Source organism: Lepidochelys kempii, chromosome 1 (genome assembly GCF_965140265.1).
Source record: "Lepidochelys kempii isolate rLepKem1 chromosome 1, rLepKem1.hap2, whole genome shotgun sequence".
NCBI classification, from domain to species: Eukaryota; Metazoa; Chordata; order Testudines; family Cheloniidae; genus Lepidochelys; species Lepidochelys kempii.
In genome coordinates this window covers 189447363-189468313 of record NC_133256.1, presented here as the reverse complement: position 1 = coordinate 189468313, position 20951 = coordinate 189447363, and the positions used below count along the sequence as shown (strand labels likewise).

The window sequence follows — 20951 nt, the reverse complement described above, 5'->3', positions numbered from 1 at the left end:
GCCACAGTTGAGCAAGGTACTTATGCACATGCCTATCTTTGAGCACAAAATAGTCTCATTGAAGCTAATGGGAATACTCTCAGACTTTGAATTAACCATATGCTTAATTACCTTGCTAAATACACACCCTAGTGCTCTGTTTATGGTAATTGTGAGTTATCTCATGTGTCGTACTCCTTAGACTCAAACTGTATCTCCATGTGTAAAGGGTAACGATGTAAAGGATATCATTTAACGATGGTTTTGGCAGTAGAACAAGGGCTTTTCAAGCATATTGTAAATGGCTTATTTTAACGAGGTAGGAACGCGTTGTGCATAAAGTGCATTGCCTAGATAAATTGTGCGCTGGTGTGATACCCTTATTAATAATTAAAACTCTTGAATGTATTATAGTCTGATCCATGTCTTGATTGCTGCATTGTTTGCTCTATAGAAGACACTCTAAGAAACAGGGGAAAGGGGGATTTTGCCCTAAGAGGCTTCGTGGGTTGCTCAGTGGATTAGTGGCTTTTGGGTTCCCAGGTGATAATTCAGACCAGAGCTGACCAGAGAACCTTCAAATGATGTGCTCTGGAAGAGGACATCAGCATGAGCATGGGGTTGTTTCTTTGCAGAGTACCCTGCTGCAACATAAAGTCGACATATAGGTCCAGATTCTCAACTACATCCAAGCTCACTTCAATAGAGAGGGAGATGTATCAGAGAGCTGGTTGTGGCTCCCTGATCCTAAGCTGCCCAGCCCTGGCACAAATTAGAGTTATAGGGGAGCAACTCTAATTTACATCAATGGCAGATGGGTCAAAGTGGAGCTCCACTGTGGCCTTCACACCCTGCCTTGCCCCACTTCATCCTGATACACCGCAGGGAGGTCGGGGGAGTTGGTGCAGGAGTCTGTTCATTGTCAGAGAGTTTCCATGCACAGGGGGAATTTTCCATTGGCCTTCTCCTCTCACTTTATGACTTTGCTGATCAGAGAATCCGCCCTATCGTAAATAGGGCAAAAGATATCATAGCCAGGGTGTTATCAGAGAGAATGTTAAAACACAGAATAGGGACACTGAATGGGAGCACCACTAATGTTCTGTTTTGTGTATGTTCCTTTACCACACTCACTACCATGTGAGCACCTAATATGGGCCCTGCATTACTGGGTGTGACTGTGGTGTAGTGATAATGCAAGGCAGAAATACCAATCCTTATTTCTTTATACATGAACTGTTACAAATCAAATGGGTCTAGACTGAGCCCTGGTACAAGTGGGTGCATTTCTGCTGGCTTCAATGGAGTTGCATTTACTGTTTACAAGTGCTGTATTTGTCTCATGAACCTCCTTTCTTTGTGTTTCTTCTTCGTTTCTTTTTAAAAGTAAAACAAACTGTATTTAGAGGAAAAAACATTTGGAAGCAAATTTCTTAAATACACAAACCATTTTTCATGTATTGTGAATTTTGTATTTCTCTTTAAATGCTTACTTGGTGCTTTTAATGTATTTTCAGGTAAACCGGTTATGATTGTTACTGAGTATATGGAGAATGGCTCTCTGGACAGCTTCCTCCGAGTAAGTACAAGGTTGATGGCACAGTGTTGATCTTGTCCTGTCATCAATTTGTCTTTGCTATTGCTTTACTCTCAGTCACCATGAACTCTTGTCCCATGTTGTATCTTTCATTGTTTCTTTTATTTTGGGGTGTGTTGTGTGCTCACAAAGGCATCTAGAAATCTGGTATTCTGTTTTGACCCTTTACAATCAGATTTGTTTGGGGATTTATTGAAGAAAGCAGAAATGTTATTTAGTACATTCCAGCTTTGGGAAAAGAATGATTCACTAGCAATTACAACCGTAAATTGTTTTTATGAGGACTAAATTAATAGCTTTAATGCACTGATGCTTGCTGATATTGGTAGGTAGCCTATACATCATACCAAGCTCTATCCAAATAATGGTAAACTGTTAAGTTGAGCCAAGAGTTTAAATGCAAGATGTTTAGAGAATAACCTCTCACCATGAGGTGTAGAAATTTTGTGTTGCCAAGCTCTGTTAGCACATCCTCTTTCCCCACTCCTGCAATGTTTTGCTTATTTTATTCTTCTTTCCTTTTAAAGCTGGTAATGGGCCTAACAAAACCTGAATGCTCCCCGTGTTACCAAGATTTACACAAGGCAAAACAACTAGTGTGCCAGAAGTAAACTCTCTCCTTGGGAGAAGCACCAGTTTTATTTTCATTTGTTAGGGTGACCTCAGCTCTGACTACAGACCTTGCCTTGATTCTGTCATGGTTGAATGACACTATCCCTCAAATTCATAACGGTGAAATAGACATTGAACCCCAAAAGGAGATATATTATCAGCTCTTGTTTCTGTATATACTGTATATGTTATGGTGTCTGCTGAAGCATATGAAATGCATATAAATATTGTATATACTATCTATCTCAAATTGTATACCTTGAATAAAACTTTGGTCATTCAAGACTGCAAGACCAATGATTGCTCTGATATATACACACATGCTGATTCAAGTATTTGTTGCATATAATTCAGTGATTTTAGTCTGCTGTGTTGTTCAGTGTTCCACACTATTCCCTGAAAACCTAATCCAAAACCTGTTTAAGTCGATGGCAGGATTCCCACTCAGCTTCACTGGGCTTTAGATAATGCCCTGAATGAAAAGCAAAGTTCTGTCAGAAATCATAATATGCACTCACGTGATTACAGACTGTGTAACAATACAAATTGTGACAAAATTCCTTCTCTACCTTGGTGTGTCTTGCACTTATTGGCGGATTTGCTCACCTTGGAGCTTCACGGCAGCCCTCAGTTTGGCCGTTTTCATGAACCCACAGTCCAGGTCGACTCCTCCTGTGCCTGACCAGGAGTTGGGAGGTTTGGGGGGAACCTGGGCCCACCCTCTACTCCGGGTTCCAGCCCAGGGCCCTGTGGAATGCAGCTGTCTAGAGTGCCTCCTGGAACAGCTGTGCGACAGCTACAACTCCCTGGGCTACTTCCCCATGGCCTCCTCCCAACACCTCCTTTATCCTCACCATGGGACCTTCCTCCTGGTGTCTGATAATGCTTGTACACCTCAGTCCTCCAACAGTCCGCATTCTCACTCTCAGCTCCTAGTGCCTCTTGCTCCCAGCTCCTTACACACACACACCACAAACTGAAGTGAGCTCCTTTTTAAACCCAGGTGCCCTGATTAGCCTGCCTTAATTGATTCTAGCAGCTTCTTGATTGGCTGCAGGTATTCTAATCAGTCTGTCTGTCTTAATTGTCTCCAGAAGGTTCCTGATTGTTCTGGAACCTTCCCTGTTACCTTACCCAGGGAAAAGGGACCTACTTAACCTGGGGCTAATATATCTGCCTTCTATTACTCTCCTGCAGCCATCTGGCCCGACCCTGTCACATATCTCCCCCTCTGCTCAACACTGTGGGATTGGGCAACTTGGGACATCAGGCAGTGTTTTCATGACAAGCCATCTGCATTGCCATGGTGGCTTCCAGCCCGGTGTTGTATGGTGAATTGGAAAGATTGTAGGGACAGGAACCATCTGGTCACCCTTGCGTTCTTCTCTTTATTTCGCTGCATCCACTGGAGGGGTGCCTGGTCGGTCACAAGGATAAACCATCGTCCCAGAAGGTAATAACATAGTGTTTCCATGGCTAATTTCACAGCTAGGCACTCTCTTTCAGCCACAGCATACTTCTGCTCTCTCTGGAGGAGTTTCCTGCTGAGGTAGAGATTGGGTGTTCTTCATCTCCAACCATCTGCGATAGGACAGCTCCCAATCATACTTCAGATGCATCTGTTTGTAAAATGAATTCTTTGTTGAAGAAACTATAAGCACAGGGTTACTGCAGAGGGCTGTCCGTAGATCCATGAATGCTTTCTCTGCGGCATCTGTCCACTTCACCATGTCTGGAACCCGGGCTTTTATCAGGTCTGTCAGGGGACTCGCTCTGGTAGCAAAATGGGGAATAAATCATCGGTAGTACCCCACCACACCCAGGAATGCCCGGACTTGCTTTTTCTGATTTGGCTGGGGACAATTTTGGATAGCCTCTAGTTTGTTTAGTTGGAACTTGACCATGCCCCTTCCTACAATGTAGCCAAGGTATTTAGCCTCGGCTAGCCCTATTGCACACTTGGCTGGGTTGGCTGTGAGTCCAGCCCATCTTAGCATGGTCAGAACCGCTTCCACCTTTCCTAAGTGGGTTTCCCAGTTGGGGGTGTAAATAATCACATCATCCAGGTATGCTGCTGCATAACTGGTATGGGGCTGTAGGAGCTTGTCCATAAGACGCTGGAAGGTGGCAGGTGCCCCATGCAGTCCAAAAGGAAGAACAGTATATTGAAACAGACCCTCTGATGTAGAGAGTGCCATCTTTTCTTTCGCATCTTTGGCAAGGGGAATCTGCCAGTATCCCTTTGTTAAATCAAGGGTGGTCAAAAATTGGGCATTGCCCAGGCAGTCAACTAACTCATCGATACGGGGTATGGGGTATGCATCAAATTTGGATATCTCATTCAGCTGGCGAAAGTCATTACAAAACCTAGTGGTGCCATCAGGTTTGGGCACCAACACAATCGGGCTTGACCACTGACTGTGGGACTCTTCGATGACTCCCAGCTCCAACATCCTTTTTACCTCTGCCTTGATCTCCTCCCTTTTTGCCGCTGGGACCCGATAGGGCCTTAAAGTTACCTTTGCCCCAAGATCTGTGATAATGTGGTGATATGCTTTGGTGGTCCGACCTGGTTTGATTGAAAACACATCCTGGTATCAGTTGATCATCTAAGTTACCACCTCCTTCTGGTTTGGTGTCAGATCAGTGGATATCCTGATCTACTCCTGCATGTTATTTCCCTGGAGCGGGGTCTCTTGGTACACTACACACACCTCTCGTTGGTGCCAAGGCTTTAAGAGGTTAATGTGATAAATTTGTCCTTGTTTCTGGCGTCCTGGCTGCCGCACCTTGTAGATTACTTCCCCCACGGGTTCAACCACCTCATAGGGCCCCTGCCATTGGCCAAAAGCTTGCTTTCTGCCGTGTGTACCACCACCATCACCCGATCCCCTGGTTGGAATTGTCAGACTTTTGTCTGGCAATTGTAATGGGTTCGCTGGGCCTCCTGCGCCTTTTCCAAATGTTCCCATACAATAGCGGTGACCCAGGCTATCCATTCTCACATCTGCAACACATGGTCAATTATATTTCTCCCCTCATTGAGTTCCTCTTCCCAGATTTCTTTTGCAATATATAGTATGCCACGGGAGTGGTGTCCGTATAATAATTCAAAGGGGGAAAACCCCGTTGAGGCCTGAGGTACTCCCAGATTGCAACCATAAGGTAGGGTAGTAGGGTGTCCCAATCCTTCCCGTCTCGACTTACCACTTTCCTTATCGTTGCCTTGAGGGTTCGGTTAAACCTTTCTACCAGCCCATCGGTCTGTGGATGATAGACTGAAGTTCTCAGGGTATGTATATGGAGCAGCGTACAGAGGTCCTTCATTAGCTTCGACATAAATGGGGTACCTTGGTCTGTTAATATCTCCTTTGGTAGTCCCACTTGGGCAGAGATCCCCACCAACTCTTTAGCCATCGTTTTAGAGGCCATGTTCCACAGGGGGATGGCTTCTGGGTAGCGAGTAGCATAATCCAGAATGACAAGTATATATTGGTGGCCCCGGGCTGTCTTCTCCAGGGATCCCACTAGATCCATTTCTCTTCGCTCAAAGGGGACCTCTATGATGAGAAGGGGTACTAAAGGTGCCCTCAAGTGGGGACGGGGACTGTGCAGCTGACACTCCGGGCAGGACGCACAGTACCTCCGCACTTCTTCATGTACTCCGGGCCAGAAGAATCGTCGCAGGACCCATGCCAGGGTCTTCTCTACCCCCAAATGCCCCCCAAAAAGATGACTATGGACCAGACTTAATACAGCATTCTGGTGTTTTTGAGATACTAGGATCTGCTGTACCTTCTGCCCCTGTACTGATGCAACCCGGTATAAGAGATCCTTCTTCATTATGAAGTAGGGTCCTGGTCCCTGGGCTTTCCCTTCCACGGGGACCCCATCTATTTCGGTCACCTCCTTCCTAATGTTGTCGTACCTTGGGTCTTCAGCCTGGTCCCATCCAAAATTTCCTGTCCCGGGGCTAATCTGCCCGAGATCTAGGGGGCCAATCTCTGTTACCGCTACTGGTTCAGAGGCGTTAAGGTGTGGGTCAGACTCGGGTGCTTCTCCCTCCTGGGTGGCCTCCTTTTCAGCTGCTCAGGTCCGCCTACCTGCGAAAGCTACCCTCTGACTTTGGGCCAGTATTCGGGTTCCCAAGGCCTTAGCTGCCCTTCTTTCCCTTTTCGTCTTTCTACGCTGTCTGGGAGTGGAGAAGAAATCTGGGGATATTTCAGAGAAGGTTGGGGGTTGACAATCTACGGTGGATGCCTCACTACTTTCAGAGCTTCCCCCTTTCTCCAATTCCCCTACCAGGAGTAAGTCTCCAAACCCTGGGAAGTCCCTCCCTGTGAGCACTGGGTATGGGAGTTTAGGGACTACACCTGCTGCTACCTCAGTCGCCCACAGCAGCTGACTACACTTCACGGGCTTCCCTGAGACAAGCATGATAGCACTCCCCAAATCAACCAGTGCTGTGGTCTCTACCCCATTTAGCTTCACTGGTCTAGTGTACATATGCGGGGTTATTGAGACCCCCACAAGGTGGATTAGGGAGCATGGGTCTGCCCAGTTCCCCAGGTTGCACTGCATAGGCTCCTCGGCATTGGGACACTGTGCAGCTATGTGTCTCCACTCCCCGCAGGCGTAACATCTGTATGGAGCCCTAGGCATTCCCCAGTCTCTTGGTTTGGGTAGTCTAACATCACGATCCTCTTCCCCCTCAGTGCTCCGACTCTTTGTGGCTTCTGGTGGGCCTTCAGCCCCTCTCTTTTTCCATCTGGGCTCTCCTGGTGGCCCAGTCACCCGAGCTCTAGTGCTTGGTGCTGCTAGGTTAACCTGGGGTGCTTCTTCCTTAACTGGTTGGGTCAGCTCTCTCGCCGTCCTTCGCCTTTCTACCAGCACAACAACTTCGTCGTAGGTGGAGGGTTTGTTCTGCCTTACCCAGGCGCAAAGGTCTGGCGGTAGTCCTCTCATGTACCGGTCGATGACCAGAACCTCTAGTATCTCCTCCGGACTCCAGGAGTCAGTTCATAACCACTTTCATGCGAGATGGATGAGGTCATATAATTGGGACCGCGGGGTTTTGTTTTCCTGGTACCTCCACTCATGATATCGCTGGGCCCGCACTGCGGTCGTTACCCCAGATCTGGCCAGGATCTCTGCTTTCAGCTGCGGGTAGTCTGCCGGAGCCTCTTCAGGCAAATCATAGTAGGCCTTCTGGGCCTCCCCACACAGGAATGGAGCAAGGATTGGGGCCAAGCCTCCTGCAGGGCTGTCCTCTCAAAGGCCAGGAGGTATGCCTCTACATCATCCTCCAGCGTAATTTTCTGCAGCCAGTTGCTGGCCCACATGATCTGCGTCCCATCGTGGCCGCGGTTCAGCTCTGTAAGGGCCTTTACCTGGTTTACCAGTTCCCGCAACATAGCCTGGTCCATCAGTAGGTGATTAGTCTCTTGCTGCAGCCGCACTGCCTCCTGTTGGCGGCTGCCTGGACACGAATAGCCTCGTGCTGGGCAACCATGGCTTGTATCAGTGCCCGCACTACCTCCTCCATTATGGTGAAAAAAAATAAAAATAGACCACCTTCCCTTTTTTTTTTCTCTTCCAAACACCCTCCTTCTTCCACCGCGCTGTGGACACCAGACTCCACTTCCGACACCAGTTGTGACAAAGTTCCTGCTTTACCTTGGTGGGTCTTGCGCTTATTGGCGGATTTGCTCGCCTTGGAGCTTCACGGCAGCTCTCAGCTTGGCCGTTTTTCTTAACCCACAGTCCAGGTTGACTCCTCCTGTGTCTGACCAGGAGTTGGGAGGTTTGGGGGGAACCCAGGCCCGCCCTCTACTCTGGGTTCCAGCCCAGGGTCCTGTGGAATGCAGCTGTCTAGAGTGCCTCCTGGAACAGCTGTGCGACAGCTACAACTCTCTGGGCTACTTCCCCATGGACTCCTCCCAACACCTTCTTTATCCTCACCGTAGGACCTTCTGCCTGGTGTCTGATAATGCTTGTACTCCTCAGTCCTCCAACAGTCTGTATTCTCACTCTCAGCTCCTAGTGCCTCTTGCTCCCAGCTCCTCACACGCACACCACAAACTGAAGTGAACTCCTTTTTAAAACCCAGGTGCCCTGATTAGCCTGCCTTAATTGATTCTAGCAGCTTCTTGATTAGAACACGTGCAGCCAATCAGTCTGTCTGTCTTAATTGTCTCCAGAAGGTTCCTGATTATTCTGGAACCTTCCCTGTTACCTTAGCCAGGAAAAAGGGACCTGCTTAACCTGTGGCTAATATATCTGCCTTCTATTACTCTCCTGCAGCCATGTGGCCCGACCTTGTCACAATACCCATAAAGTGGCAATGTTAAAGCTGCAAAGGAAAGACGATGGTGGGGCTGCACCTATGTACACAGCTAAATTAGCTGTGTGGTCAACTCCTTAATCCCTTGAATCACTCTGAACTGTCTCGGACCAGTTTTGAAACATTTCAGGAAAGCACAGGGATCCTCCTGTACCTGTATTCCTCACCAAAATATCAGTTTAGCCTAATATTTGCACAAAAAATATTATCCAGCCAGTTCTAGTGCCATACATTAATATCCATTTTCTCTCTTTTTTTCAAATGCAGACTTTGTAATGGTGACCGCTTTATGTACATTATATCATCATACCACTTCCCTCATGTTCCTTTGCACTGCACATCAAATTTAAACTTCTTGTCTTTGCTTTTGGGGCCCTGCATCACACAATCCCAGCTACATCTTCAGCCTGATCTCTCCCTGCATTCTTATCCATGCTGTCTGCTCCACCAGCAACACTGGTCTTCATAACTTGTGTCTCTTTTTTTCACAAGCATCTATCAGTGTCTTCCTCCATGCTGCCCCTTTATGCCAAACACAGTTTAGCAAGACTCCACCCTCAACTCATTCCAGTCCCTCCTAAAAACTCTGCCCCTACAAAAAATGCTTTTCCTGCAAAACTTAAATTAAACAAAAAGCTTGAATCACTTATACAAATTCTAGCCTATAGAGAGTACCTGTACAATCTTATTTCTAATAATACTTGTCCTTGTTCCCATCCCTGAGGTATGTTATATGCTCGTTTGCCTGCATGGTCCATTATTGATAATGCGAACTCTTCAGAGCAGAGACCTATTTTGTGTTCTCTGTGCAATGGCTAGCAATCTATAGGTCACTATAAAATGATAAATAATGTAGACTGCCTACTATTCAAACCCTGACTGGCCAAATACACCATGTCCTACCTTATTTACATAATGCAGTTTAACCGGTTCATTGGTACACTGTATTTCAGATATAATGTATTGATTTTTATTTGCTAATTTATTGATTGAAATTTGTATTTTTAATTTATCAAGTCATCAAAGTTAAGGCAAGTTTCATGCAAATGCATCCTTTCCATCCATGATCTCACTCTGCAAGTGAGTGCCAATAGGCTTTTCAAACACTTGACTGCCACTTCAGTGCCAGCTCTGCCATATGTTCAGCTAATGTTTAGACAGCCAATATTGTCCCTTAAGAACAATGGTCAAAAATAAAACTTATGCCCCTGTCTTTCAATCGGGTTCATGTGGTCTTGCCCATGTGTGAGTGAAGAGTCCCATTTATATAATAAGCCTCCGCATGGGGCACAGGAGGCCCCACGCACTGATGTGACTGCAGGAGTGGGGGTTTAATGTATTTGAAAGCTGATCACTGAATACATTTTATTTTTGGTCATTTGTCGATTCACATAGCAAGATGGAAGCAATATTGTAATTAGCAAAACACATGAGCAAGAGCTTGGAGGCTGAAAACCTTTGCCTGTTGGTAGCCAAATTATGAATGCATGCATATATTGGTTTTCAGCCTAAGAACAGTGACATAGTGATTTTGATTCTGAGGCTGAGGACAATTTTGGAGAACAAATTTAAATTTGGATGGCATTTAGCAATTTCTGAGTCAGATAAGCATTTGCAATTTTTAAAATTGCTTCTCTATCCGTATAACTTATACGATTGCGCCGTCTGAGGCAGGGATTTTCCTAACAGACGGATCAGTGCGAATTCTGTGTTTAACTCCCATCGGCTGCCTTGAAAATCCTAGCTCAGTGAATGCATACAGTTTAGATTTATCTGACATTTGCACCTATCTTATATTTGGAAAATTGAAATTCAGGTGGGAGTAAAAGCAGGAACAGCAAAATTTTATCTGAACTTAAAGCTTGTCCCTTGTTTGCCTCCAGTTGATTAAGAGATTACTCTCCTTTAGTCACAGCATTTTCATGGATGCTTTTTATCTTGGGTCTCTGTCTTGCAAGTCCTCCACATGCAGAACTCCCAGCAACTTCAATGGAAAATCTGTGCATGGCGAACTTGTACAATCAGTCTCTTAATCATGCATTCTGTATGTTTTGCAGAAACATGATGCTCAGTTCACAGTCATCCAGCTGGTGGGCATGCTTCGAGGGATAGCATCTGGTATGAAGTACTTGTCAGATATGGGTTATGTCCATCGTGACCTAGCTGCACGTAACATCCTCATCAATAGTAATCTGGTGTGCAAAGTCTCGGATTTTGGCCTCTCGCGTGTATTGGAGGATGACCCAGAAGCTGCTTACACAACCAGGGTGAGTTCATATGTTTATGCCTTTCTTAATTATAGCTATAAAACTGGGGTGCTGGAAGTGCAGCCTGAGGCCACATATGACCTCAAGACCATATGACCTCAAGACTCCTAAACTGGGGCACATGGACCATCCTGTCCTGTGGAGCTTAGGAAAATCTGATCAATAGCTGGTTAAACTTGCTGGTGAGCTCACTGCAGTCAATTCCTACACATTTGTCAAGGAAGATACAAGTATAAAATTATAGCTCTGCATTTATAGTTGGTGGAAAATCATTCTGTGGATACGTTCCCTTACGGGGGCAAGTAGAGTACATATACTGCACACCCCCCTCGCATGGGTATAAACAGCAGTGTGAACAGCAAAGCACTGTTTAGATGAGTAAAGACACGCCGGAACCTTAGGGTACATATCTTATATGGCTCTCTCCTCACCCAAGCAGTGCCTCCCCCATTTACACTGTTATTTTTAGCAGTGTGGTGGTCTGGTGCCTCTCCATGGCTGGAGCCTTTCCCCACCACAGCAATGAAAGGCTCTGGCAAAGGGGAGGCAGCAGGGAATGGTACAGCAGATTGCCCTTTAATGCAGATGATTGTATAGCAAACATTACATGTTATTTTTACCTTAACAGAGTTAGGTCATCAAAGAAACAATACATGTTTATTAAATGCTAGAAAATGAGACTTCAGCGGGACAGCTTAGAAGGCAGTTAACTGGACATGAATGACTTTCTTCCGTTCACACTTATATTAGTTAACAACAGAAGTAACTCTATTGAAATCAATTAAGCTACAACAGTATGTGAAAGCATAGTGAGAGGAGACTCAAACCCAAAGCTTTCCATCTGTGGTTTGCCACCAAAAACTGTTAGAGACAAACTGGTAGTTCATTACTAGAATTGGTCAAAATTTTGCAGAAATGTAGAAGTTTATCTGTTTGCATCGTACAGGGTCTGGAAAGGACCTACTTTTCTTCCCTCTCCCTTCCCACAAGATTTTTCAATTTTGAAAAGCCAAAAAATGTTCAGGTGGGTGGGGAATCAATTTAATGTAAAACAAGAGAATAGGGAAAAAAGAAAACAACAAGGCTGGGAGGGAGGGAGAGTGCGACCAAAAAGGAATGGAAAGAAGAAACAAGAAAAAAAGGAACATCCAAAACATTAAAACATAATTTTAAGAAATACTATACAAATATTTTCCAAAATGTTCATTTTTTAAAAAGCTAATTTTTGGACCAGCTCTATTCATGACCATCTGATGGTCCTGGGGGTAGGGAGGGTTTATGTGAAATCAAGCACATTTAGCCACTGTGGTGGGGCTTGTGTGAATCAGGTCCCTCAGTGGTGACTATTCTAAGTGATCACTTCCAAGTATGGTTGTTGCACTGCAGGATTCCTCCCCTTCCCTGCATAATTTGTATGCCCGCCAGCTGGAGTGAGAGAACCTTCACCTGGCCTTAGCAAGGTGGGTGAAAAGGAACAGGAAGGGAAAAGAGATTCTCTCAAGAGCAGGAGAAGGGAACTTTTCCCCAACCCTCTACTCCCAGCTTAGGTATGACCAGATATGGGAGCTCACCAGAGCCAGGAGACCCCAAGGAGTGGAGTGCCTCTTGTCTGCCTTCTTGATTGCACTCTGCCTGAAGAGGCACAGAGATGAGACTCTCTGCTACTCCTTCTTTTGTTTTGGTAAAGGTGGAGTGGAGCATGCCAAAGAATTCATGCCATGGACCCAGGGCTGAGGAAAGCCTGGGCCTTTTCCATTTTCCATGCTCAAGTCTTAAAGGGGCAGGGCAATAATTTTCCTTTGGCCATTTTTTCATTATTTTGGAGCCTGCTGCTACTGCCTGAGGCAAACGACATGATGGCCTCTTTAAGACCTAAGAAACTTGTGACTCCCTGGTATGCTGGAACAAAAAGGTGCCTGGGGAGAAATAGCTGTGCATCAGACAGTATAGCAAAAGGCTTAAAAAGGAAGTGGAGTTCATTGAAGATGAATCGTGTGTGCTGAAGTGTGTGAGTTGCAGGTTCCCTGAGTCGGAAATACAGAGAAGAGATTTATGTGATACTGGAATTTCTGGTCTATGCAGGAATCTGATGTTCCAATGGTAGTGCTGAAGTCTTCTTTTCTGCCTACACTCCATCTCCTTTCTATGTCTCTCTGCTTATTTACATTTAGATAAAGAAATCAGATGTGAAGAAACCATTTTGCAAAGCTCATGTGCTCATGTGTGTTTGATAAACCCCATCTGCCATTTATGGCACACACACAAACTACTGCAGGAAGTTACCAACATGATTAGAATCTCTTAATACAATCTAGACCACATCAAATTTCGTTCACAGGATAAATGGGAGACTGTATAGACATCCTTTGAAATGGCATCAGAAAGCATGCTCCAGAGGTGGGGAAGTCACTTTGTTCACCATTAAGACATCACTGTTTAGCTCTGAGATTGTTTAGATCCTCATTTGATTTCCCTTCTACGATAATCCAGAGTGCCTGTGCTGCTACTTTAAATTCATATGGGTGAAAGGGGGGGCAGCTGGATTGGTGATTGTCACAAAAGTTTGGTGATAAGATAAAGGAGTTTCAAAGCTCCGGGCTGCCAGTACAAATCCAGTCCAGGTCAGTAAGAACCACACGTTACTCTTGTGTGATGACCGTTCTAGGTGAAATGAGTTGGTGGTTGCCCTCTGGAAGGTGCGAGTGCCATTTGTTACAAAAGCCACCATTTACTTTTGTCTCTAGCTGGCATTCTTGCTGGCTGTCTCAGCAGAGAGGGCAGTGATTGAACAGGCATGTGTATAAAAGCTATCTTCACACATCTACAAAGTGTGGGTAACACTTTCAAAAGTGTCTAGATTCCATTTCAAAAAAGTGATCTAGGCACTTAAGTCTCACTTGGTCGCTTTTGAAAATTTTACCCTGAGTCCTTCTCAGTTCTGTTTCAGGCTCATTAGCAAAGAGAAGGAAAGTTTGCACTGCTGATGCCTTGTTATTTAGCTAAACAGAAGACTGTTTCCTAGACTGTTAATCCCAAGAGATTTCACAGCCACTAAATTCATATGAAGGAAAAAAAGGGACCAAGTTTTAAAATAATGGAATAGTCCCATAGAGTTTAACATATTTACCAGCTAAAGGGAGGGGTACTAGTTACTCAGAAGCTTTCTGAAGTTGACTAAAGAAATCAAAGCTGTAACCGTATTTCCAAATGTTCACTTTCAGATAGTGAAATAAGATATCTTAAGTGGCTTTGTTGTTTGATAATCCAGGCCCCAGTCCTGCAAAGAGAACTCATCCAGGCAGAGCCCCTGTGCATGTACAGACCCTCTGTGCAGAGCCCCAGTCACTTGGCATACACTTGTGCCATTCTTTGCTCAGGAGCAGGGCCTTGATATCTACATTTCCATTAGGAATATAATTCTACAGTCTTTATAAATAAGTAATCAGTAATACTCATGCTGTTCTGCAAGTCCTCTGAAGCCCAATGTAAAGATCACACTTGCATAAGGGCCATAGTTGTGCTTCTCAGATACATAATATTTATGTACTGTAAACTAGTGACTACTTTAGACCACTATTTAAATGCACATTTAGGCACATCACCAGTGTGCCTGACATTTAATTGAAGAACGCAGTCCAATTAACTCTTAGTCGCTCTCTCTTCAGTCATAGTTCTAAATCCTGCCCTGTGTTGTGTGGGTGCCTTGGAGGGTGAGACCATAGGAAGCCCCTCTTGCTCTATCCCACCTCCCCTAAGCATTTACATAGTTACAGGGTAGGATTGTCACCTACCACTCAAGAGGACACTACCTCATGGGTTATGTCCATTAATGTACAAGGGGAATCACATTCTGCTAGTTAAGGGAATTGGTCAGGCCTCCAGCAGCCACTCTGAGCCATCCTGTCCTGTACCAGCCAGATGGCTCTTGGACTTACCTCATGCCCAATACAACACTGATTCTCCTGTCATGTGACCCTATAGAATATGGGTCTGGATTTTGCCCTTTAATTTTTGCTGCCAAATTCTTCTAACCCGTTTGTTAAAATCTGTTTCTCTTGATTCCTTTCTTCCCAGGCACTTGGTCAAGTGTCCATGACTTTCACTTTCTAACTGATTATAAATAAAAATATGAGATTGGGATACGTAGGCCTGGAAGCAGCTGCTGTGTGTTGGAGTAGCAGATGCACTCGAAATAAATTGAAGTCTTTGTTTAGTTTCAGCAGATTTATGCTTCACAGTTCAGATACAGTAAGAATCACAACTCTCTTCGACAGCAAACAAAACCTTCAATTACTACCGACACTTTTGCTCCAGCACACAACAGCAGCTCTCAGACCTAGATAGCCCTGGCTACTGATTTGCTACAACCAAGGTCTGTAGCTGCTGTTTCTGCAACTATCACCTACTCCCTCCTTGCATTTGGGTGAAAGTTCTCTTTTCCCTTTGTTTGAAAGTATCCCACATTTTTACCTTTTTGTGAGGCACTTACACAGGTGATGAAACGAGAGGTGACTGACATTGCTTTGCTTATATCTACTGTACTTAGCGTAGACTTTCCCAGGGTTTTTTCTGGGAAAGTGACCCAAGTGAATTATATGAGAGAGTGGAAGAGCCATAGTTTGGGACACATTCTGGAGGGTGTTATATTTTGTACATTGGTCTTAATTTGTATGTCTTGTCAGTCAATGAATGTTTGCACAGTCTCCCTGAACTTCAAGTGGGTGTATTTTAAAAAAAAAATCTAAGAAATAAATTTAGTGTAGCAGTTGAAAGTCACTGTAGTGGGCTAGGCAGAGGGGAAAAATAGAGAGAATAAATAACATAAAATAATATACATTTTTAGGTAATCAGCTCCAAGTGTGTTACAAAGACATTTTCTTACACTATGCCGTGTGCCGTAGCGCTGTAACATTATATATTCAATTCACTAGCTATAGTAGCATTCAGCCATTTGAATTAGCTGAGCTTGTGCTTTTCGTTTTTTCTTCATATGATCATATAAAGCATATTAATAAGCCTGTGGCTTTGTTTGAGGCTAGGGTCATGATTAGGAACGGGTGCAGAGCTTCTGCATTATGTTACTACGAGTGGATCTGGTGGGTTACCCTCAGTATTTTTATATTTTTAATTTCTATCAGTATGATAATGTCAAACTCATACTGACATAGCAGGAAACTAAGAGCCCCTGGTCTTAAAATGTTGCCAGATTCTAAAGTAATGACATACTCCCATACACATGTAACTGTCACGTGACTCAGACACTGTCTGACATGACATTATTCTGCATGCCTGGACAGGTCCCCACAACAGCCCTTTGTTTTCTCTTGGTTACTTTGTTTTCATCAATGCTCCACTATCAGTGCTTAAGCTGGGGTGCACCCATTTCACAATCCTGGGGTTCAGCTTCACATCTTTCTTTAAAAAATAAAGAAAGAGGAGGATGCAGGGGCAAAAAGAGTCTAGCTTGCTATTTTTTCCCTAGTTACACTTAAAAAGAAACTGTGCTGCAAGTGTACATAATGGTTTCTTGTCTTCAGAAAATAAATGGAAAAAAGGACACAAATAGGTAACAGTACATATGCATGTACATACTTATACACTTGATTACACCTTTTTTTTTTGGCATGCACTGGTGGGTCTCTGTGGGCATGACATTCGCATGCAGATTTCTGTAGGCATAACTATAGGTCCTCATTCTGAAATTTGGTTCTATGGATTCCGGTTTGCCCACTTGCTTTTAATTTTAAAGAACAGTAGCCCAGCAATATTAGCCAGGGTTTTGCCTGTGTTTATGGAAGGGGCTTTGAGATGTAAGAAGCCCCATCTTTGGCAAATGCCCATTTATGTTTCACAGCCTAATAGAAAATGTTTGATTTAGTCTATTGTGTGATTAACCGTAAGTTATATGACGTCTTTGCTATGGGTAAGTCATAAAAATGAACCAGATGTGTTCTGTTGGTGTTCATGTAAACTCCAGCTCAGACAAGCATTTCTTACAGAGAAAGAAGATGGAGGAAAAAAGATTCTCCTACTTGAGCAATCACTAAGTGCTCTCTTCCAGTTTATTGGCTTTTAAAACTAGAGTAGCTTGTATAGTTTATTCAAAAAATGGATGAGTGCATGAAAATTCCAAGTTCAGTTTGCTACAATTAATGGGACTGTTTTATTAGTTATTTAAAATATGTGGAAATATGTGAAAATGTTGCACCAGTTTTAAGAAAAAATCCTTAGTTTTTGGTGCTGAAATTATAGTCTGATAAGCAGGACCCATTCAATGTCAGTGGATACTTGTAGCTAAAATAGCTAAAACACCTTGCTAAAAGCTTTGGTTTCACTCACGTTTATGAAAGCCTTCTTCCGTCTCTCAGTAGAAGTATTTCCCAGGAACATTGCATAAACTCGTATTTGATTTTCAATTCTGGTTGCTTGGGTTCTATAATCTGATTTTTAGAAAATTCTAGTCACATATGAGAGATTCTGTTTGATTTTAAAATATTACTTTTGAAAAAAAAATTAAATGTTTTCTGTGGAATTTAGATCTAAAATGGCTCAGTTTTCTCAAAATGTTGAACTTTAAATGTTTTAAACTAGCTTTCCAGTTTTATTTTCTACTGTTTTCCTTTTTTTTTTAATACATTAATTAAATTTTAGACTCTTCCTCTTTTGCATGAATTCGTAGTTCTGCAGTGAAGGCTGACAAATGTGCTGTTGCTTTTGACTTGAAATTAGTGCCAGAATTTCCTGCCATATACTGTGCTGACTGAATAATAGCTTCCATACAACATGCAGTTGAAATATTTCACTTTGTAGTATTACGGGTCCTAGTCCGATCTGGTTATGAAAATGGTGTATTGTATCCCTTGCTTTTAAGTTATGTAGATTTATTATGCTTCTTATATACTTGTACCTCTATAAACCTATCAGGTATTGTGATAGGGGAGCATAGGAGTTGTATGTTTCTCAGAAGTAACTCATATATCCCAAGATCTAAGGGTGTAATCTTGGGACCATTGAAATCAGTGGTCCCAGGATTTCACCCCCAATGCATAGATGAATGCCTTCAGTATCATGAACAGAGCTATGGTAGACACGTAGGAGAGAAAAAAAGCTCTTCACTTTCAATGAAATTTAACTTTGCGTAGATAGGCACACATTCTTCATAAAATCAATGAAAATGTGCATAAAAAAAGAACTTCTGATGTTTTACCGAATTTGTCTTTCACGTAATAATTTCTAGAACACTGGAGACTAATGCCACTATTTTTATTAATTAAATATTTTTTCCCTTTAAGATGATGTCAGGTAAGGACTTTGTGCTTCCCCTCAATGAAGGGCTTTCCTTTCAATCACAGACTAATTTTGGGCCCTTGACATCTGGTGACTTCTACAAGATCCAGTCAGAATGGTCTTGATTTTAGACTTGTACTGTAAGTTATATTTTATTGTTATTTCCCATGTTCCTGGGATGCCTACATTTTATCTACACGTATGTGTCAGCCAGACTCTTCCTTTTCTAAACATTTTCAGAAGCTGAAGCTAGTTGGGGTGGAAAGCACTTAGGGCTGTATGGGAGTCAGATCCAAATTTGCATTTATTCCCTTGCATTGTGGTGTTAGAAATTGGCACCCACTTTCTCTTCAGGAGAGTAAAATTGTATTTTGCAACCATTTTAATCTCACTTTGTTCTTGGCTCTTAATTCAAGATTGGCCATGACCAGGTCAGCTCCTAAATCAGTTCCAGGAATTCAGACTTTTGGTGTGTCAGCTCTTGAAGGCTCTCATTTGACATCATCTTAAGAGGAATAAATAGGCTATTACCTGCATGTAAGAAAAATAACATCATTATTTTCCTAAAATAAACAGAATGTTATATTAAATAGCAGGTATTAAACGGGAATACTCAGTATCTGAAGGCAGTTGATGTTTGCACTGAGTTGCTTATTCATGGAATGGGCAAAGAGCAGAGATGGCTATGCTGATTCTTTTGGATCTGGCCAGGGTATTTAGTACCATTGGCCACAACATGGTATTTACATGTCTGTAAACCTGGTGGTTTAGCTGGAGTCGTGCTTGGGTAGATCAATTATTTTTCCTTGGAGAGGACCCAGAGGCTAGTAGCAGACTGTTGTTCATCTGCTCAAGTCCTTTGTCATGTGGTGTACTGCAAGTGTATATTCTGCCTGCCCTCTATTCATTGTGTAGATGAAACTAGTAGGGGACAATGTGAGAGATTCTGGGTTGTAGTGCTGTAAGTATGCTGAAGATGCTTAGCTCTCTGTCTCAATTTCTCCCAAATCAGATGGTGCAATCACTTGGCTTTCCTGGTTAGATTGGTGAGCTGGGAACACCTGGATGAATCGCCAGAAGTGATATCTGAATCCTCTCTTGAGGGAGTTTGTCCCGTGTTTTTCACACAGGTTCACAATATAGGATCCACTGCTGTTTTAGAAAGCAGAATAGTTGCTTTTTCCCTATCTTTGCTTAGCTAGGAAGTTGCAACTTTTCCTATCGAAGCAAAGCTCAACAGTTATCTGTTCCTATGTTGTCTCCTAGCTACAAACTGCAAAGTGCCTATCCTTGAGGATCTCTTAGAAAATTCACTTAAACGCAGAATTCTGCTGCCGACATACTCATCGGTGTTTCATGCTGGCAACACATTACATCTGTGTTCCAGAGACTGAAGTGGGTACATATTCATTTCCAGATGTAGTTCAAAGGTTGTGTTTGATCTATAAAAGTCCTTTGTAGTTTAGGTCCCAGGTAGCATAAAGGTAATTTTACCCTGACAGTTGAAAGCAGCTGGGACATGTAAGGAGACAGTCCCTAGAATTGTACTTCTGAAGACTGGACAGACTCAGTGTAAGGCCCTTGCTTCTCAAATCACTTTCCCCTTCCACTGACAGAACCCAGTCATGTGTTATGGTTTATTGTTTACTCAGGCTGTTTCTGAGCTGGTGAGATGAACAGGAGGGTTTCAGTCGAGAGACTTTTCAGAGTTGGAGTGTATATGGGTGTGGGTGTGTTTTGTACCTTTAGATTACAGCTCTTCTATTCGCATTTACTTGTTTATTGTGTGACTCTGGAGAGACTGCTATAGACAAATTGTATGCTTAAAAATAAATACATATAATAGAAATAGTGGGTTGAAGCAGTGGGTTTGGTGATTAACACTCTTGGATTCAGGAAAGTTGGGTTTAATCATCAGTTCTGCCACAGACTCACTGTGTGACGTTGGGCATGTATGAAAAGAGGACAGTATTATTCCTCTTCCTCAGAGAGGTATTAAGACCATACATTTCTAAATGTTTGTGTGGCTCTCTAATGCTATAGCAGTGAGGGCTGTGGAAAAAACCTACAAATACAAAGCATTTTACTCAGTGTGAGTAGGGAACATTTCATATTGGGTGTTGAGTCTGAAAGAGGAAGACTGTTCTGGGAAGTGGCTTCAAAAACTGCCCTTTACTTGTTTGGGGTTTTATTTACAGTGATGGGGGGACAGCAAAAGGGACTAAACCCACCCAATTTTGAGTGATTCATGTGACGTGAAGGTTGGTGTAATGGTTAGGGCATGAGCCATTGGCTCAGGAGAACCAGGTCCACCACAGACTTCCTGTCCCTGCGGAAGTCTGTTCCCCAACTCTTAAACGATGATAATAGCCCTTCCCTGCCTCACAGGGCTGTTTTGGGATCAATGCATTACAAATTGTGAGACACTTAGATTATACAGTAATGGAAGTTCCTATATAGATATCATTTGAGCTGAAGCCTGAGCTGGATCTTTCACCAGTGCTACATATACTATACATCCCTGGTGTTGGAACCTACTTAAACCTGTCATTGTATTCTGCATTCAATTATATTCATTTCTGAATTATTTTATGCCAAAGTTTTATTTTACTGTGTAATATGGGCTTCTTTTCTCATGCATGACCCCAAATCATAGACTTACAGATTTCTGTAAAAGCTGGCGCCTTTGGAAAGTGACTCAGTCTCTTCCCTCTAGTTCTCGTGTTGCAGAAACGCAGCCTGAGGCTCCTTGCGTGCATTTTGTTAATTTGGTTTATGGCATGAAACAGTGGCCTCAATCAGGGAGAGATGTTCCCCATAACAACAGGTCTAATTTTAACAGTAGTTTTTCTTCTCTTCCAAGTTT

At 43.3% G+C, this 20951-nt stretch overlaps 1 protein-coding gene across 2 annotated transcripts in view; it reads left to right on the top strand.

Annotated features, from left to right (window-relative positions):
• The window catches only part of EPHA3 (EPH receptor A3), a 305625-nt gene that overhangs the window by 260224 nt on the left and 24450 nt on the right, over positions 1-20951 (top strand). Inside the window, exons 12-13 of one of the 2 annotated variants that reach the window (XM_073305634.1) lie at positions 1497-1558; positions 10589-10798. In XM_073305634.1, coding sequence (XP_073161735.1) covers positions 1497-1558; positions 10589-10798 — 272 coding nt within the window. Of the gene's footprint in view, positions 1-1496; positions 1559-2103; positions 2428-10588; positions 10799-20951 lie in introns of those variants that run through there. The other variant, XM_073305645.1, reaches the window with a different exon arrangement.